The sequence below is a fragment of the Epinephelus fuscoguttatus genome, linkage group LG12, assembly GCF_011397635.1.
Source record: "Epinephelus fuscoguttatus linkage group LG12, E.fuscoguttatus.final_Chr_v1".
Lineage (NCBI taxonomy): Eukaryota > Metazoa > Chordata > Actinopteri > Perciformes > Serranidae > Epinephelus > Epinephelus fuscoguttatus.
Window position 1 is genome coordinate 24,359,577 of NC_064763.1, and position 17,708 is coordinate 24,377,284.

Sequence of the window (17,708 nt, forward strand, 5' to 3'; positions counted from 1 at the left end):
GACCTATTTCTTATACTGCTGTGATATGTGACTTTCTCCTGTAAGTCTCATCTAATGCATCTAATAATAGTAATAATAGCCAAATAGTAGCCTACCACTACTACGACTACTACTTCTACTAATGATGACAATAATGATATAGCATTCTTAATAGGACCATTCTGCATAATGAGTTTAACTTTAATGTTACACTGACACTGATACGTTGATAACCAGTGGCGTTGTTAGGCCTGAGCGTTCGAAGCTTCAGCCCTGAATGTTTTGTCAGTCTCCCTGGATCCAGATATATAGGCTATATGTATTATTTCAAAAATAAGAATAGGCCTAATAATAGAAAACAAAAAGTCCCCAATTTAATATTTCATCTTTCTGTTCCTGCATTAAAAGTAAGATATTGTTGATCAAAAATGCATGTTTTGGGTCCTCTCTGTCATTTAAGCAGTGCACTTTGTGTGATCACATGTGTGTGCAAGAGAGAGAGAGCACCCCAATAATGTTGAAGGCTTTATACATATACTGTATATACTACTGAGTGGTTTAATGTATAATAATATATAATACATCACCATTTATTAGTTGATTTTTTTCCCCACTGACATAAACTGCAGTTTTAATAAAATGCTATAGACAACAATAGACACTTCTTCCCTGTGTTTTCTTACATAATACAGTCGTTCTGTCTCTTGTGATCTGTGGGCTAATAGAAGGCCATTTGACCAGTGTGTCCTGAAAGATTTGTTCTTAAACACTGGTTTAAGAAGACCACTTATTACTGTCAACCAGCTGTGTATGGGCTCTTTACGTGGGTAATTAAAGAGTAAACTGAAGCACAGGATATAAACATTTACTGAAATATAGTGCATAGCTGTAAAAACCAGCACAAATATTTGCTAGTGACGAGATATAAACATCCTTTTACCAACCAGTGCAGCATTGTCAGCTAAACTCGCTGGAGTTTATGCATAGCTTACACGAGGCAACCTTTAGTAGACGGTAACGTAACAACTAACTGATCACAAAAGTGTCATCTGAGAAAGAAACGAAGTAACGTGTAGCAACAGCACAGTTTCACTAACAAAATGTGCTGTGTTTTTATAACTTCTTTATGCAAATAATATCAAATAAGCAAGTAGCTGTCGTGATATCAGGCAAGTTTTCTGAAGGGAGCATTTCAACTGAAAGATGACATTGCTTAATAATGTACAGTTGATTATATTTAGTATTTTTAAGCTGACTTTTCAAAGTAACAAAAGCACACAAATAAATGTAGTGGAGTAAAAAGTAGTGTAAGTATATTAGTATAAAGTAGCATAAGATGGAAATACTCAAGTAGGCCTACAAGTGCCTTAAATTCTCTAAATTTTAATTATAGCAGTTGCAAAGTATTCTGTTTCTAGGCTACTCTACTAATTAGTAACAACTGCTCATATTTTTGACACCACACAAACAAGTACAGACTATTACTTTGTGTTTTACAATGAGAGAATCCTCCTTGGCTCCTCAGATGACGTCACTCCTCCAGCTCGCCCCTGTTCTGTTGTCCGCTCAGCCCGTTGTCAGGCACGCGACAGTGGTTGCTACGCTAAGGACCCCTTGTTTCGTGTTGTCCACAGAAATGCCAGTTTGGACTTTCGCATTAATGGAAAGAATTGCTTAAAAAAACACGACTCGTTTCAAAGAACAAGATACATTTTGTTATATCATACAAATTCTGAATATATTTATGTGACAAGTCAAACTTTTACTCTATCTTTTGTAACTTTTGTGAAACGGCAGTTAGACTCGCGCTCGAGCGTTAATATTTTTGTTGTCGTCTTATCTAAAAAGTAGAAGCACGCAACAGTAAGCTGTGCCTAAAATTGATATTAGCATCTTCTTTAGGCTGCTAGCTACAACTAGTGACTTGTAAAGTTTAAAGATTTGACTACAAGTATACACGTATCCCGTGTTTGCTTACAAAGAGTGAAACAACCGCTTATCTAACTTACCGATGTACGGTTTGTGTCCGTTATAACGGTAGCCTCCTTGCGACATGAACTCGTATCACGTTTTGGAGCTGGTGGGAGAAGGTTCGTTTGGTCGAGTATACAAGGGAAGGAGAAGATTTACTGGACAGGTAGGTGTCTTTTGTGTAGTTATGTGTGGTAAGTTTGTTTAGCCACACCGCGTGACCGTCTGTGTGTCTGTGTCCATCAGGTGGTGGCTCTGAAGTTCATGCCAAAGGTGGGTCGATCTGAGAAGGAGCTGAGGAGTCTGAAGAGGGAGATAGAGATCATGAGGGACCTTCAACATCCAAATATTGTCCAACTCTTTGACAGCTTTGAGACTGAAACTGAGGTATGTTTAACATGATCACTGTTAAAACACACAGAAGCAAGGGCGAAGGTTTCATTTCAACATTGGTGAGACATTTATACATGCACTGAATTTGCTGCATTCAAGTGATGTCTTATGCACTAATTTGTGATGGAAATGACTTTATTTATGTCAGGAAAAACACAAAATTCAGTCTTAAGGTGACGATTTTTAATGGAACACAATGCAATGCAGCTGTCAGGCATTCTGCATTGCTGTCCTTTATTCCTCATGTCATACAGGCAGTGAACACACTACTTTGTAAGATGTGCTCTCTTTTGCTATTTATATAACTTATTGCTCTTACCTGCCTATTTGCACTATTGTATCATATAGATATTGTAAAACTGTAGGTTTTTAATGGTGTATTGTGTTATGTGTCTGTATGTACCTTTGACGTTTTTTGAGAGAAGCCAAAGACAAATTTTCGCCCAAGTGGACAATAGTGTTATCTATCTATCTATCTATCTATCTATCTATCTAATAGCCTATTTATTCTCCTGTACATCAGCTTTTATCATTTACAGTTATCTCTGCTGAGTCAGCACACATGTTGGCATGATCTACTCTTTAGTCCTCCTTTGTGTATTTAACTCAGTCATCATATGTATTTTAGACTTCAGCTCATGTTTAAAACTTTCATTCAAAACATGGTAAATGGACCTGCATTTGTATAGCACCTTTCTAGTCATCTGACCACTCAAAGCGCTTTTTACACTATGAGTCACATTCACTCATTCATACACTGGTGGCCGAGACTACCATACAAGGTGCCACCGCTACTCAGTTTTAACACACTCACACACTGGTGGAACAGCCATCGAGAGCAATTTGGGGTTCAGTATCTTGCTCAAGGATACTTCAACATGCAGACTGGAGGAGCCAGGGATCGAACTGCTGATCTTTAGATTGGTGGACAACCTGCTCTGCCTCTGAGAGCCTGTCCAAGGCAGCCCCCTTGCTCTGACATCTCTCCATTTAATGCATGTACAGGTCCTGTTTGTGCATGTGTGAATTTCGGGCCTGTGTGTGAATGACAACAGAGTGAAAATATTGAATTCCCCTTGGGGATTGATAAATATACGTTGTTCTTCTTCTTCATAATTTAATGAGAATACAGTATGTTTAAAAAAAACAAACCTCCCTGCCCTGTAGTCTGCTGTGCATTACGTTAGTGCTCTGCTGAAATGGTAGGTTTTTTGGTAGCAGTTAGACAGACACAGAGCCCTGTTTGGTACTCTCTCTGGATGAGGCAGAATTTAAGCAGCAGTGTGCAGCTCTTCATCGGAGGTGGAGTACTGAAACTAACGGAAAACAGTCTTGATCAGGCATATTACGGGACCGTCCTATATTGAAAAATAAAAAGCACTGTCCCATACTGAATCAATATGAGAGGTGATTTGTCCTGTATTTTTGTGTACAGATTTATTAGTATGAGGATAATACGAACAAGTTTGCTCAGTTATTGGTAGGGACAATTCTGGTGGACAGCACTGGTTGGGACTTGCCTCTACCAGGAGCACAGAATGCCTCTTCACAAATGTTGTATTTGATCTACATCTGAGTTCATTATCTCTTGACCGTAGTCCCTTATGTGTTTGTAACAGGTTGTGGTTGTAACTGAGTACGCAGAGGGTCAGTTGTTCCAGATTCTTGAGGACGATGGGCACTTACCAGAAAGCCAGGTATTTATCTTCAGCACACAGAGTTATACCAGACATTATATTTATCATGGTTTCTCATAATCAACATGTGCTCAATTCTTTTCTTCTTCCGAGGTCCGTGAGATCGCCTGCCAGCTGGTCTCTGCTCTGTATTACTTGCACTCCCATCGCATCCTTCATCGTGACATGAAACCACAAAATATTCTGTTGGGGAAAAGTGGTGTGGTGAAGCTCTGTGACTTTGGGTAGGTAGATGTTGATTATTATAAAGAGAACGCAGCTGTGTTGTTCATGTCCACAAAGATAAACTACATGTGATGCAATCCTCCTGCAGGTTTGCCAGGGCCATGAGCGTCTCCACCTTGGTGCTGACTTCTATCAAGGGAACACCACTGTACATGTCCCCTGAGCTGGTGGAGGAGAAACCGTATGACCACACTGCTGATCTCTGGTCTCTGGGCTGCATCCTTTATGAGCTCCACACGGGGGCGCCTCCGTTCTACACTAACTCCATCTTCCACCTGGTGCAGCTTATAGTGAAAGACCAAGTCAAATGGCCAGACACTATGAGCGACGTCTGCATGGTACAGTACAGCTACAGTCTGTGTTAAGACGTGATTGAACAGTGGAGACATAAAGCCTTCAAATTCTCAGACAGGTGGCTAAGAGCTGTGCTAAAGGGCAGAATCATAGCAAGGATTTTGGACTAAGGTTTTGAGTCTAAGTACCAAATCAAGCCCAGTGCGGATAATTATGACTAGACCCCACAGGTTTTCCTCTCCCCTTGTGTCTTAAAAGTCATCAAATATATGATTTTTGTTTCCTATTTTTTTGTCAGCGATGTGTCACTGTCAGCTACAGAAAATAAACTGCACTTCAGGGGACTCTAACCCTCATGTTTTAGACTAAAGTACTGATGATATGTCCCTGGTGTCCTCAATGATAGCTACAGGACTGCTAAAGGGGAGATAAGGCATGTATGACACACAGAATATATTACCTTAATCACAACACTTATCATATTTCCCTTGAAGAGTTTCCTGAAAGGTTTGCTGACCAAAGACCCTCAGAAGCGATTGTCATGGCCAGACCTCCTGCACCATCCCTTTGTTGCTGATGGTGTTTTAGGTGATGCATGAACATTTCCAAATATGCACAACACTGGTCTGATTTTTTAGATTATTCCCTAATATGTCTGATTCTAACTGTTTTATTCCAATGTCGGTGTGTTGGCCCAGTGCTGTCAGACACAGGCCTTTTCAGCCCTCTGACAGTCTCACCCAGCCCGGACATGATGGCACTGAAACTTCAGCAAGTGGCAGCAAAGTCGGTGCCGACTCCTGGAGGGAGCAGATTGTTGCGAAAGGCCATAGAACAGATGAACAGAGGGAAACCAGTGAACAGTGACAGTGTGAAAGTGAGTCGCAAATTGAATTTTCATTCTTAACTCAGTCACATGGAAATCCACGGAGGAGCTTTCAGCTGCTCTGTGTGCTTTAACAGAAAAAGAAGGATGGAGTGGGAAATGAAAGGTCCAACTCTGCATTGGTAGCACCGTCTCCGAGAGCCAAGCCCCGCTCTGGTGATGTCTCTGTTACCTCAGGCCACTCGATCATGACAGCTGTCAATCAAAGCCCCAATCCTAAGAAGCAAGGCAGCGTGAGATCAAAACACAGGTGTTTATAGAAGCTCAGAAAAAAGATGCAATATGTTAGCAAAACAGATTGAGGTGTGTGTTCATTGTTATGGGCATTTCCTCTGCAGGGGACAGATCAGCAGGGACTATGAACAGGAGTTCCCCTCTGTAGAGGTCGGTCCGCGACTAGAGCAGAGATGCAATGAGGACAGTCAGACCGCACTGCAGAGGCAGGTCAGTGCCAACTGATTAAAAGACACTCTCCATTTAGAAATTGTGTCTTGTTCCATTATACAGATTGTGTACTCTCTTCCAGTCGCAAATGTGCTCTGGTGATAAAGAACCTGTCTGCTGTCTTAAAGGAAAATGTGCCCAAGAGTATCAATCATTTCTTGTTCTTTCAGGATGTTGACAGTGAGCACTATTGGGAGAAACTGGTCCAAGAATCAGATCCAAGCAGACAGCAGAGAGAACTATTAAACCACAGTGCCATTATACTTCAACTAAAATCCATGATCCAGGCATTTAAAGCTCAGGTAATACATTATTCAGCAAAGCATAAACCAATTATTCCTTGAAACAATTTTGTATTTAGGTTTTTAATTTCTTCGTTCAGTCATCAGGTGGCGCTGTTAAAGAATCGTGGCGGATTCAACTACCGCTGAAGGTCTTACGCAACCTTATTCTGACGTCTGACCTCAAGAAGTCGTACCACATTGGTCAGGAACTCGGACTACCCCATGTCCTCTTCGACCTGGTCAATGATGCTGTAGAAAACTCAAATTCCATCAAGGTTAATAATCAGGAATCATAATTAATATTACATTCTTCCTGAAACAGTATTCCTGACTTTTTTTTAAATATTTTTCCCTTGCTCAGCAGCCATGGAGTGTCCAAGCACTTGGAGAAATGATTGTTATGCTTATGATCTACTGGGAGAAACACCCTGACTCTGTGGAAGAAGAGCACAGGTTTGATTATTCCTCTTCTTCACTGAGGCTGATGTTGTTGATTTGTTAAATGATGTTTGTGTACAATTGAGTGTCAGTCAGTGCAGCTCATCATCTGTTCTCTCACAGTAGACTGGAAGAGTTCACCAAACCCTTCATCATAATTCTCAATCAACCAGACCTCATTCCTTTGGCAGTAAGTTCTCACCGAAGTTAGTATGTGTGTATCGTAAAACGTCTATTAGCAGCCCAGGCTATTATTTGCTTAAATCACTGAACTCAGTAGGCCTATATTTGAGGTAGGCCTTTCCTTTTTATACAAAGCTGTGTCTTACCAAAGATGGGAAACATGATTGAATTGTTTATTTTAACCAGTACAACTATTACTTACATAAAAATTAGGGTTTGAATAACATATCAGTTATTAATCGTTCATTTGATCTAGCTCTGTCGGACAGGGCTTCAGAGAAAGAGAGATATGACATTTGCTTTACAGCACCCGGGGATTACGGCACCTGGCATACTGACAAAACACAACTTTATCCTGTTAAAACAATACTTATAACTTGGATTAATTTTCACGAAAAACCATTTTGATTCCTTTGATTGTTGGACCCTACAGACTAAGGGAATATGAATAACTTACAGGGTAATCGAGGAATGGACACATATTCTGACTTTATGACAGCTTCAAAGGTACAGAGTCACCACTTGTTCTTTCTTCATGGTGGTAAATCTGAATGAATTACAGTAGCTAACGATGTGTAGCATCTCCATGTTGACCAAAGTTTCAACATATATATGTATATATTTGTATGTGCAATTTAAGCAGATAACTAACATTAGCTCAAGTGGGTAGCTAACAACTTGTTTCATACATCAAAACTTCTAAAAAAAAAAAAAAAATGAACTGCTTGGCAACCAGACCAGGCTTCTAATTGAGACAGGCTTTTATGTGTCAAAATGTGTAGCCACACCGGGCTAGTAAAAGGGACTGAGCCTTTAATTGGGACTGGGCTGTTAATTGAAATTTTATGGTATACAGTGTGACTGGAAATTAGTTTTAAATCAATATTTGGCAGTTGTGTGACACAGTTGATTTTGTGATCTCTTCTTCAGCCTCTAGCCGCCTCTGTTTTGTCTCTATTGACACAACACGGTGTTTATGTCGAAGTTGATGCAGACAATCTAACGTCTGTGCTGAAAAACCTGCTTTTGGACTCGTATGAGGTACTGAATCTATGAGAAGCAATTTTGCCCAAATATGAGTATGTTTTCTGCAAGTTTAAAGTGATCCACCATTTCCTCCTGTTCCTCATCAGCCCCAGCTTTCTCTTCCTCCTGGCTGGGGACTGTGTGATGGCCTCCTGTCTTTACTCCTACACACACTCTCTGAGGTCAGACCATAACCACAATGTGATTAAAAAACATTGACTGAGTGGATACCAGAGATAGACCTGCAATTTCTTCCTCTGAGCTCTGCCTGTTTGTCTCGTTTAACAGCTTGAACATGGCTCAGGATCTTCATGTTTAGATTCAGCAATGTTTTTGGATCTATGGAAAAAAATAGGCACTTTACTAACAATGGCATCACCAGACGCAGACTTCTGTTCGGCAAATGGTAAATATACGTGTCATATGAGGTCCTATATTAATATTAAAAACATTTACAGTGGTCTTACTTATTTTCTCAGGGCTGCATTCCTTTCTGTCTACTGCACTGTTTGTCTTCACGAAGGACCCATACTCATGCATTCCTCTGTTTTCTGACCACGAATCAAAATGTGTATACACCCTTGGCTGGCTGCTGGGCACTGACAGGTTGGTGTTAAGATTTCTTAACTTACAGTTTCATTTGTACCACCAATCTTAGAGCAGCACAGCTGCAACGCCTGGAGCTAACAATAGCATCTTTATACCCCACAGTCTTCATTTGTTTGCTGAGGGCAGTCCAGGGAGACATGAGCTGGATCTGAGTCACGACAGCCTGTCCGTGTTGAGCTGCCACTTGTTGTGCTTTCCATTCGCTCTGGACCTGCCTTCACACACCATGTCTACAATTTTACAGCTGTATGACAGTTGTGGTATTGTTTTGTGCCTCCTGCAGGTGAGGGCCTTCCCGTGCTCCAATAAAGACCTCGCTAACAAACATAATTCTCTGATGCAACAGAGGATAACTCTTGCAAAAGGCGCTCATCAGCCACACACCACTGTACATCTTAATGCCTCTGAACTTTTGTCTTGTTTGTTGTCGGCTGTTTGATCTCTGACGAGTTGTCTGGATGATTTTGTTTTTCGTGCTTTGGCAGGTAATTCAAACTCTTCCTCCTCCGCTGTTAGAGCTGCCTCTCTCCCTGCTGAGCCGTTTACTCCTCTGTGACCCCGAGCGTTCCGTTTCCCGCCTCGGAAAAGCTGCTTGTGTTTTTTTTGCGCCAGCCGGGGACAGCAGACTCACTGCCTCCAAACACCAGACTCTGCTGAGCAGAACTGCTAGCTCACTCCTCTCTGACTTGCTGCAGCTGGATGTGCTGTGGGACTCTGCTGTGGAGCTGTTAACTGTGCTGTCCCAAGTAGCTCGTTGTTCCCCCTGGCCTGCCCGCTCTCAGCTTCACCTGGAAGCCTCAGTGCTGCAGCAGGCGCTGGCTCACTCTTATGACCAGATCAGGGCTGCCACATGCAGACTTTTAGGAAATTTGGATCCATTCAGGCCTCCCACGCTGCGCACCCTGCAACCTGACATTTTCAAAAGCATGATAAACTGTCTCCATGACTCCTGCACGCCTGTCCGGCGGATGGCTTGCAGGGCAGTCGGAAACTGGTTGGGACATATTGCGGCAGGGGCAGGGTTTAAAATGGGTAGGTCCAATGGAAAGGGCAGTGACACTTCAGGGTGGGGCAAAGGGAAGCAACAAAATAAACACAAGTGTTCACACAATGTGGCAGCAGGAGATTTGTCTACTATAGTAGAACAGGGAGTGGACGATGAGGAGGGGCGCAGGTGGTTAGAGGAAGCCAGGAGGACGGCGGCCATGCTGGCGCCTCTGATCACTGACCCTGATGCCCTCACACGTCGTCACTGTTGCGCAGCCCTGGGAAACCTGGTAAAGGTTGATGGAGCTTTATCCTTGTTGTTGGAAGAGGACGTGTCCAGCTTACTTCTGAGAGCGGCATGCACGGATTCCCATAATGCAGTGAGACAAGCTGCCATAGCAACCCTGTGCCTGTACAGCGAGCAGGACGCAATACGTCAGGTAATAAATGAGGAGGTTACAGGAGGGCAGATGTCAACATTACAAAAAGTCTGTCAGTTTTCAGAATTCAAATAGAGGAACACTGTTTTTAAATGTAATTACAGGAGTTTCTTTATGGAAGAAAACAATTCACAGTGTTTCCCTTTAATGCCTTTAAGGCTTTCCTTTATTTGTAATATTGCCTTGAGCTTATTCATTCCTTTATATGAAGGCATTACTGGTCATAGTTCACTGCACAGCTGTTGAAGGGTTTATCAGATATTTTCCTCAGTCATACATCTGTGCATGTGTCAGCACTTTAAACACACATTTTAAAGTTGGTCACTTTCTTCTGCATTGATTTGTAGGTCCTGAGGTCCCTCGATGCCAGTAAGAAACTTCTCCAGGCGTCACAACACGCACCTCCACAGTGTGACTATCACCAGCTCATCGGACAGCTGTGAGTGAGTCCACTTCACTGGGAATAACAGGTTTAAACACCATGTGTAAAAACCTCTTCTCCCTCTTTCCTTTACTTCTTCCTCCAGTGTTAAGCAGTGTGGTAGAGGACTACAGACAGCAATCCCTTGTATTAATTTTGTAAGTTTTTTTAATATAAAAGTGAACTTAAGACATAGAATCAAAACGGTGCAAATACAAAGTTGCCTTTTTTAAATGGAGATCTTTGTTAGCTTAACTGAAACTGTGGCTGTGTGTTGTAATAAACTTGTTACTGTTATCTGATGTTTCATTTAATGACAGGTTCAAATTTCATTGAGAAATAACTGTAACTCAAAGATCTTGACGCAGATTTTCTTTTTTATTAGAAGAGATTATTTTTATTCTTTGTTCTCCACAATAATAAAGAGCAACAGTCGTTATAAGAGCGACAAATATGTGGTGTAATAAACTTTTGCATTAGAAGTGTTTCCATGCTGTGACAGCAGCGCAGGTTGGTTGTGTTCAGCTGTAGCGCACGTTATTGATATTTAGAAGTCGTGTTTTCTGACCTGAAATAACTCTGACGCACGGATTTTAATGCCCTTTGCTGCAAAAATTGTGATTTTGGGACATTTAAATAAAATCGGCTTGATTTATTGGACAGTCGGGCCACCGCGAGCAGCATTTTTGAAAGCATCAATTAATTTCCAGAGGGTTATTTGACGTTAAATTAATTGTTCATCTCTTTTAAAATTGCTAATTTTGCAGCGTGATATCGACTTTGCAAGATCTGCCCAATAATGACAATATTAAAAGCTTTAAATCCTCTCTCTCTCTCTCTCTCTCTCTCTCTGTGTGTGTGTGTGTGTATGTGAAGTGCAGCCTCTGAATGGGCCGCGGGCTCGGATCAAAAAGCAGCGGCGTCCGCGTCCATCGGGCCCTGCAGGGCTCAACTTTGCTTTAAAAAAGAAATTTAATGCATTCAATGACACACAACTTGTTTCCAAGCTGGAACAGCTGGTTTCTGATAAATATGACAGTGAAAATAATTCCCAGTGAATCCCCAACCTGGAGAAAAAACCCCGACAAAACACAGCGGACTGAGTTGATGACACACTTTATTTTTTTGAAAGGAAAAAACAGCTGACGTCACACAAAGGAAATATATGATTAAATTAAATTTAAAAAGCGTTAAAATGTGCTGTCACATATTTTTGGTTTTAACATTCGGAGTTGATAGTACACCGCAGCAGGGTCAAACAGTGTGACATGAATTTCTCTCTAAAAAAAAAAAAAAAAAAACTCCATGAACACAAATAAATATGAGTCAATGAGTCAGCGCTCATATCCGAGATTGTCTCAAAATAAATATGCATAGAAAAAAATCTATCCTCGGTATAGGCATATTTAACAGTAACAGTAGTGGTAGTATTTGCTCAGCAACAAATTGGATTGGAAAATAATTTACACAGCATCCTCTTACACCAAAGCTAGCACTGCAAAAGCCTCAACAAATAACCTAATGAGATTTTTTTTTCAGTTAATTTTCTACAAAGAAAAGGCTAACACACTCTGCTCCCTGAACATACAAAAGTTGTTACAAATTAGTGCAGATCAGCCAGAGGCCTAGAAAACTTATTGCCTTAACAAGCACTTTAGAGGAAGAACCCCGACTTATTTCTCAAATCCTACATTTTCTACTTCATTTATGGAAAAACATGCAGAGGGAGGCTGCTAAAACTCCACTAGGTATAATATTTGTACATAATGAAAACCTTTTTTTTTTTCTTTTTTTTTTTTTACATCAGGAAAACCTGCATGTCAATAGCAGTGAAATCTTGAAATGAAGAAAAGAAGCCTCCAGCCATGAATCATCTACATTTGTAGGACTGGAGGACTAATTGCATATCCTGAGCTGCAAAACAGATTGTATAATTTGCAATATGCAATAGAAGAAAATTTTAGAAACTGCCACAAACATGATAAAATGTCAGTTTCCATCTTTAAAACAGTAAAAATGAGAAGCTATTTTGGTCACGGAATTTATAATTTGGACATTATTCACCGCTGGAAGATGATTTGTTACATTAAATATAATGCAAATATCAGGGGAGAAACAAATGTAAATACAACAGACACAGTGATGTTTCTAACAAAGCAGGATAACATGTAGATGTAGACTTTCTGTAAAAGAAAAAGGAATTACATGCCTAAAACATCCAAGTCTCTTTAACTAATGAAAATTTTGGATTGCATTAAACCTGCAATCAATTAAATGCTTCTCCAAAAAAACCACAACAATATTAAACTGAATATTTTGCAAAGGTCGAAGACGAAAAATTTTTTGCTCTTATGTGCACCAGCCGCTCTTTCCGTAATCGTAAAAGTCAACACATCGTCAAGCGCAATTCTAATATTTTAAAATATTCATAGCAATTGAAATCACATTTGCTGTCCAAGGGAAGTGAGAAATTATTTGAAACAAGTATTTGGTTTGAACGATGTGCTCAAAATGAAAAGATGCAGTTTCACATGTAGACACCAAAAACATATTGGACGACTTCGACTGTTAGAACGGTGATACAGTGATTGGAAATAAAAGTTTAAACTAGAAAAAACAGCAACATGAAGTTCTATTGCTGACATCAATTCCAATGTAAGGCTGTTAAAAATATCAAACCTGCATAAATAATAACATTACTTCATCAGAAATAACCGTATTTCAATTAGTAGATCTGCGCAGTGCGAGATCTATTAAAAATGATTGTCATTTAAAGCATTGCAATGCCACAGTGCAGGCTCAAGTGATTAGAGTGCGGAAGCAATGGAAGCATTGGATAGAGTGTTGATTTAAACAGTAAAAAATAATTCACATTAGCAAAGCATGCATTTACCCCGCCCGCCATGAAAAAAAAAAAAATAAATTAAACATTCAATTCTGGACAATCTTTAAAGACACCGAATTTTTCCCTGTTACGCCCTCTTTAAATGTACTTGCAGGAGTTGGTGTTACGCTGTTGTGTCCTGCTTGAGCCTTTGGCTGCGGGCCTTGTAAACTTCAATCAGCAGGTCTTTGACATACTGGATTTCACGTTCTACCGACTCTGCCTTGTCCCGCAGCTCCCGGTTTCTCCCTTCGAGGCAGTGCAACTGTTCCTCCAAAGAATCTAGCTCCGCCCTTTTTCGCTGGCGATACCTGCAGTCACCAATACAAAGATTATAAGCAGATCTTTACATGTGAAATCATGTTGAAAGTTTTATTTCATTAAGCAGAAACTAATATTTACCTGTGAGCGGCAGTTTTGTTCTGATCTCTCTTCTTCTGTTTGCGTTCGCCGCCTTCGGCTGGAATGAGGTCCTCTTCGTATTTCAAAGCACAGTGGTCTTCCTTCAACCTGCATGCTTGTCTGTGCCCTGCAGACTCCAAGTTCAGACTCTCCCTCGCCATTAAAAGACACTCTGGGCCCTGATCCTCCAGAAAGTTACAGTGTAAATCATGTTGCGCTATCTGTAGACCCTCTGATTTCACCTGTTCATTGATGCTGCCTAAGAAGCTATGATAGGCCTCAGACTGCGGTGTTGCTGGAAGATAACAACCTTCGCTGCTCTCTGTTTTCCAAGAAACGGTGGCTTTTGTCACCTCCACACTAGTTTTGATACTATTCAGCACCTCGTTGTTGCCAGTGCCTCCGCTCACCTCCCTCATGCTATACATCAGCAGATCCTCTTTCTTGTGCGGAACATCAAGTGATCCGCCAAAACCAAATCCACCACCAACAACCTTCGCACCACCTATCACATCTTGACTGAAACAGCAATTTTTCTCGTCTTTTGGTAGAACAGCACATCTTCTGACCTCGACTGCACTACCCAGACAGTAGCTTTTCCCTACCAGCTGCTCGTCCTCAACACAGCCATAGTTACCTGCGAGGGTCACTGCCGAGTTACCTGAGTTACTTCCTTTGGAACTCAACAAACTGTTGTCATAGCCTTCACTGAACCTCACACCATCAGGAACTCTTTTCCTAACACACCCACTGGGGCGACTGCAGCTGTACGGGGCGTGTCTTGGAATTTTGGATCGCCCAATGGGCCCGCCACAGATACTCAGCAGGTCCAGTTCTCCGGTTGCCAGGGTAACAAGGAGTGGGCTGGATTCCGATTGGTTGGATGTCGAGTATGATGCATATGGCAGCTGACTGAACGGCTGAGGACCCGCCGGCAGTGGACCCCTGTCGCATTTTCCCAGCCTCGGCCCTTTCTCTGGCAGTGGTTCAGACAGGAAGTAGTCCTCTAGTTGGGCGAGTTCCTCTTGCAGCAGAGAGGTCATGACCTCCAAGTCAGAGGGCACCTGGATATCATTCTGAAGGGGTGAAGGGGGAAGGGAGGCATTGGTGGAGGAGGGAGGGGAAGGAGGGTTTGGGAGGTACGAGGAGAAATCCACTTCTTCCGTCATCCAGTCAGTGAGACCATCACCTATTGAGGAGAGAAAAAAATTGCAGTCGTTACATGCTGTTTGGTGGAGGCAAACGTTACAGCCAAAAAACAACGTTCATGCAAATGTTACAAAAATATCAGTCATCCAACATAGCACGTAGCAGTTCTCCAAAGGCATAATCTGATCGACAACAGTAAATGCAAAGCAAGATTCTTTCAAAATATAGTTGCAGCATTTCAACATATTAGGCGTAGCTAGTTTTTTACTTACTGTTCAAGAAGGACGAATGTGCTGCAGTGCCGAGCCCACCTGAAATGGGGAAAAATATAAAAAAGCGTACTCGCTGCAACTCACCAATTAAGTGCTGACTCTCCTCTGACACCTCCCCCCTGCACCCCTGTGATTGGCTGTGGTTAGCCTGTGGGTGAGAGAGAGCGAGGGGGTCTGCCGGGCAGACACGAAGAGTCTTCCAAACAGGAGCTGATGTTGCCATCATATTGTCTGTTGGCGCTTTGATTCAGTCCAAGTCCAAGCATATGCTGAGAGCAAGCAGGGTCTGACAGATGGGCCACAGAGAGCAGGGCTGGGTGAGCATAATGAAACCTGGAGGGTAAACAGACACAGGGATCAGAAAAGTGCTGCTATTAAAAAAAAAAAGATGCAACTTATTCAGTCGACTGGGAATTAGGAATATCACTCCTGCTGCCCTCAGCAAGTTCCTCAACATGACTCAGTCTGGTGATGGAGTGGCCACAATGAAGAAATCACCTGCAGGTCATCATGTAAGAATCACAGGGGTTTGAGCGATGAGGAAAATCACTCTCCAAAAAAAGCACATTTACAGCAAAAAATGTAAAAATAAACCACTTAAAAAACCAACCATCAGATGTGACACAGTCAGTGATACTCAAGTGAGAGCTGTGTCCTTTGAGCTTTGAACTCCCTCAAAGCAAAACGCACTTGACGTCCTCAAAACACGTGGGACCCAGTGACGCTGTCAACAGCCCAACTGTTGTCAAGAGGCACTGGAGTAAGTCTCCCAGTGAGAGACACCCTGATCATTAAATCGGATTTATACAGATCAGCTGCCTCCAATCCCATGTTCCTTTGAAATTAATCACCTCTGTTTGACCACTTAAGCAGTTTAGGTGACACTAATGTGGCAGGTTATCTAAATGGAAACCTGGAAAGACCTGCAACTCAAAGTGACAGAATACAGATACTGCATCTCCAGTGTATAAAAGGCTTGAGACTATATGTTTACATTAATATGATAGTCACAGAGTAAGGGAGCTATCTGATAATAACCCTGCCACGCACTGTTTTTAGCTAAAGCAACCCAAACAGACTAAACCCTCGAAGGCACGCCATTGAGGAAACATTAAATATTAAAGCAAATAGTCCCTATGAATATATCAAAATAGAGGAAGTTGTACAAGCTATAAAAAAACAGCCAAACACCAAACTACTTCACAGCTGTAACCACACGTTACGCACACCTGAATACGCCAAATACAACAGCACAAAAACAAACTTTACACAGCCACACTGACAGCGAGTGGAAAGAGTTTCACTTACTCCATTCTTGCGGAAAAAAGGTAGAGCACTTGGGGGTGCGTTGCTAAAGCAAAGCACGGTTTCTCTTCGGGTCCAACTACTTAACGAGTTTAAAGAGCCATATTTGAGCTCGGAATATCCGGGACGGCGCAAAAGGGACGAGTTGTTGCTTTGTTGTGGTCGACCTGTAAACTGAGGGGGCTGCTTAATTGTGAGGAAGCATCAGTTCATTCACACCTAGCAACCGACTGCGTCACCAGGACAAACCGTGGTGCTGAGGGTAGATCCCTCCGCCCCCGCCCTCCGCGCGCACGTCTCACCGAAGGACGTCCCACAAACTCACCGCCGGGCTCCGTTATAAAAAAGTACAGTTACTCGTTCCTTGATGCTCGCTTCAAAAGTAATATGGTACGGTATGAGTAGTTTTAATTACTTATAATAATGTTAAAATACAGCCACAAAATGGCGGTTGCTTTAAAAAACCGCACGCCTTAAGGGGAAGGCGAAAAAAGCGTAAAAAGTGAACAGAAAGGTAAATGTAACAACAAATATTCAGTGTACAGTAGCTAATTGTTTATGGGAAGCTTTTTATTTACTCTAGCTTAGCTGTAAAATCTTATTTAATTTGAATTTAGTCAGACAAGAGGACAAACTCATCTTAACTCACTATCCGGGGTGGGTAATTCAAAGACAATCGGAATTTCGAAGTGCAATTGAATTAACAAGTGGTTCCGGCTTCGTGATACTGTTCCTATCTCAGCAATAATCCCCAAAGTAATCACATTATTATGTAACGCGTTACACCTTGTCATTGTTTTTCTTACGAGTCGTTGTTGAGAGTACCGGGGAAATATAGGGGCAGTACCGTTGAGTTTCAGAGCTCGACGGCGTACACCGCTCCCGCTGATAAGCTTGATTTACGTGAATGCGTCTCAAACACACACCACATACAGTTTACACAGTGTACTGTACTATGTGGCGTGGCATTGTTTTGAAGGGGGACTATTTGATTCACAACGCACTTTGTTGTTCAGTTAGAAGTCTGTTGCATCTCCGTTGCATCAGTGGTCCATGCTCAGAGCGATTGGCTGCGCGTGCCCAGACTGCCCTCCTGTCATTGGTTGGATCCGGCTACATGTGAAATGTGATTGGTCGATGGTAGGCAAGGCAAGCATCACTGTGTTGTTATCTTTTTTTTTTTCTCCTCCTGCAGTGCAGACTGTGCACATGTTTCAGGTAAACAAACCGGGTGTGGATTTCAGTGCTGCAGTTTTTAAAGCTGAGAAAAGCTTTTTGTGTTACACATTTACAGAAACAGCTTGTGGTTAATCAAGTCTGTCTGACTGATTATACAGCTGAGCACACTTAATGAGAGAGTATGCCATTTATTACTTTCTCTATTCTGTGTAATAGGAACCCGTGTTGTCATCAGAGGCT

The 17,708-nt window shown here is 41.8% G+C and overlaps 2 protein-coding genes across 7 annotated transcripts in view; one reads left to right on the forward strand and one right to left on the reverse strand.

Annotated features, from left to right (window-relative positions):
• Positions 1-1,627: 1,627 nt before the first annotated feature.
• The window catches only part of stk36 (serine/threonine kinase 36 (fused homolog, Drosophila)), a 31,039-nt gene continuing 14,958 nt past the window's right edge, over positions 1,628-17,708 (forward strand). For 2 of the 6 annotated variants that reach the window (XM_049591421.1, XM_049591417.1), the window contains exons 1-20: positions 1,628-2,116; positions 2,197-2,337; positions 3,963-4,040; positions 4,134-4,264; positions 4,354-4,603; positions 5,054-5,147; positions 5,258-5,436; positions 5,523-5,695; positions 5,784-5,889; positions 6,060-6,191; positions 6,272-6,448; positions 6,535-6,626; positions 6,735-6,801; positions 7,725-7,835; positions 7,928-8,002; positions 8,109-8,226; positions 8,300-8,426; positions 8,532-8,712; positions 8,915-9,856; positions 10,204-10,295. In XM_049591421.1, coding sequence (XP_049447378.1) covers positions 2,033-2,116; positions 2,197-2,337; positions 3,963-4,040; positions 4,134-4,264; positions 4,354-4,603; positions 5,054-5,147; positions 5,258-5,436; positions 5,523-5,695; positions 5,784-5,889; positions 6,060-6,191; positions 6,272-6,448; positions 6,535-6,626; positions 6,735-6,801; positions 7,725-7,835; positions 7,928-8,002; positions 8,109-8,226; positions 8,300-8,426; positions 8,532-8,712; positions 8,915-9,856; positions 10,204-10,295 — 3,350 coding nt within the window. In that variant the 5' untranslated portion in view covers positions 1,628-2,032. Of the gene's footprint in view, positions 2,117-2,196; positions 2,338-3,962; positions 4,041-4,133; positions 4,265-4,353; positions 4,604-5,053; positions 5,148-5,257; positions 5,437-5,522; positions 5,696-5,783; positions 5,890-6,059; positions 6,192-6,271; positions 6,449-6,534; positions 6,627-6,734; positions 6,802-7,724; positions 7,836-7,927; positions 8,003-8,108; positions 8,227-8,299; positions 8,427-8,531; positions 8,713-8,914; positions 9,857-10,203; positions 10,296-11,158; positions 11,335-17,708 lie in introns of those variants that run through there. The other 4 variants (XM_049591422.1, XM_049591418.1, XM_049591420.1 and 1 more) reach the window with 4 other exon arrangements.
• atf5a (activating transcription factor 5a) lies at positions 11,369-16,677 on the reverse strand. Its single transcript, XM_049591423.1, has 4 exons — positions 16,293-16,677; positions 15,069-15,317; positions 13,564-14,752; positions 11,369-13,472 (listed from the first exon to the last, which is right to left on the reverse strand). The coding sequence occupies exons 2-4, from the start codon at positions 15,208-15,210 to the stop codon at positions 13,286-13,288; spliced, it is 1,518 nt and encodes a 505-aa protein (XP_049447380.1). The 5' UTR covers positions 15,211-15,317; positions 16,293-16,677; the 3' UTR covers positions 11,369-13,285.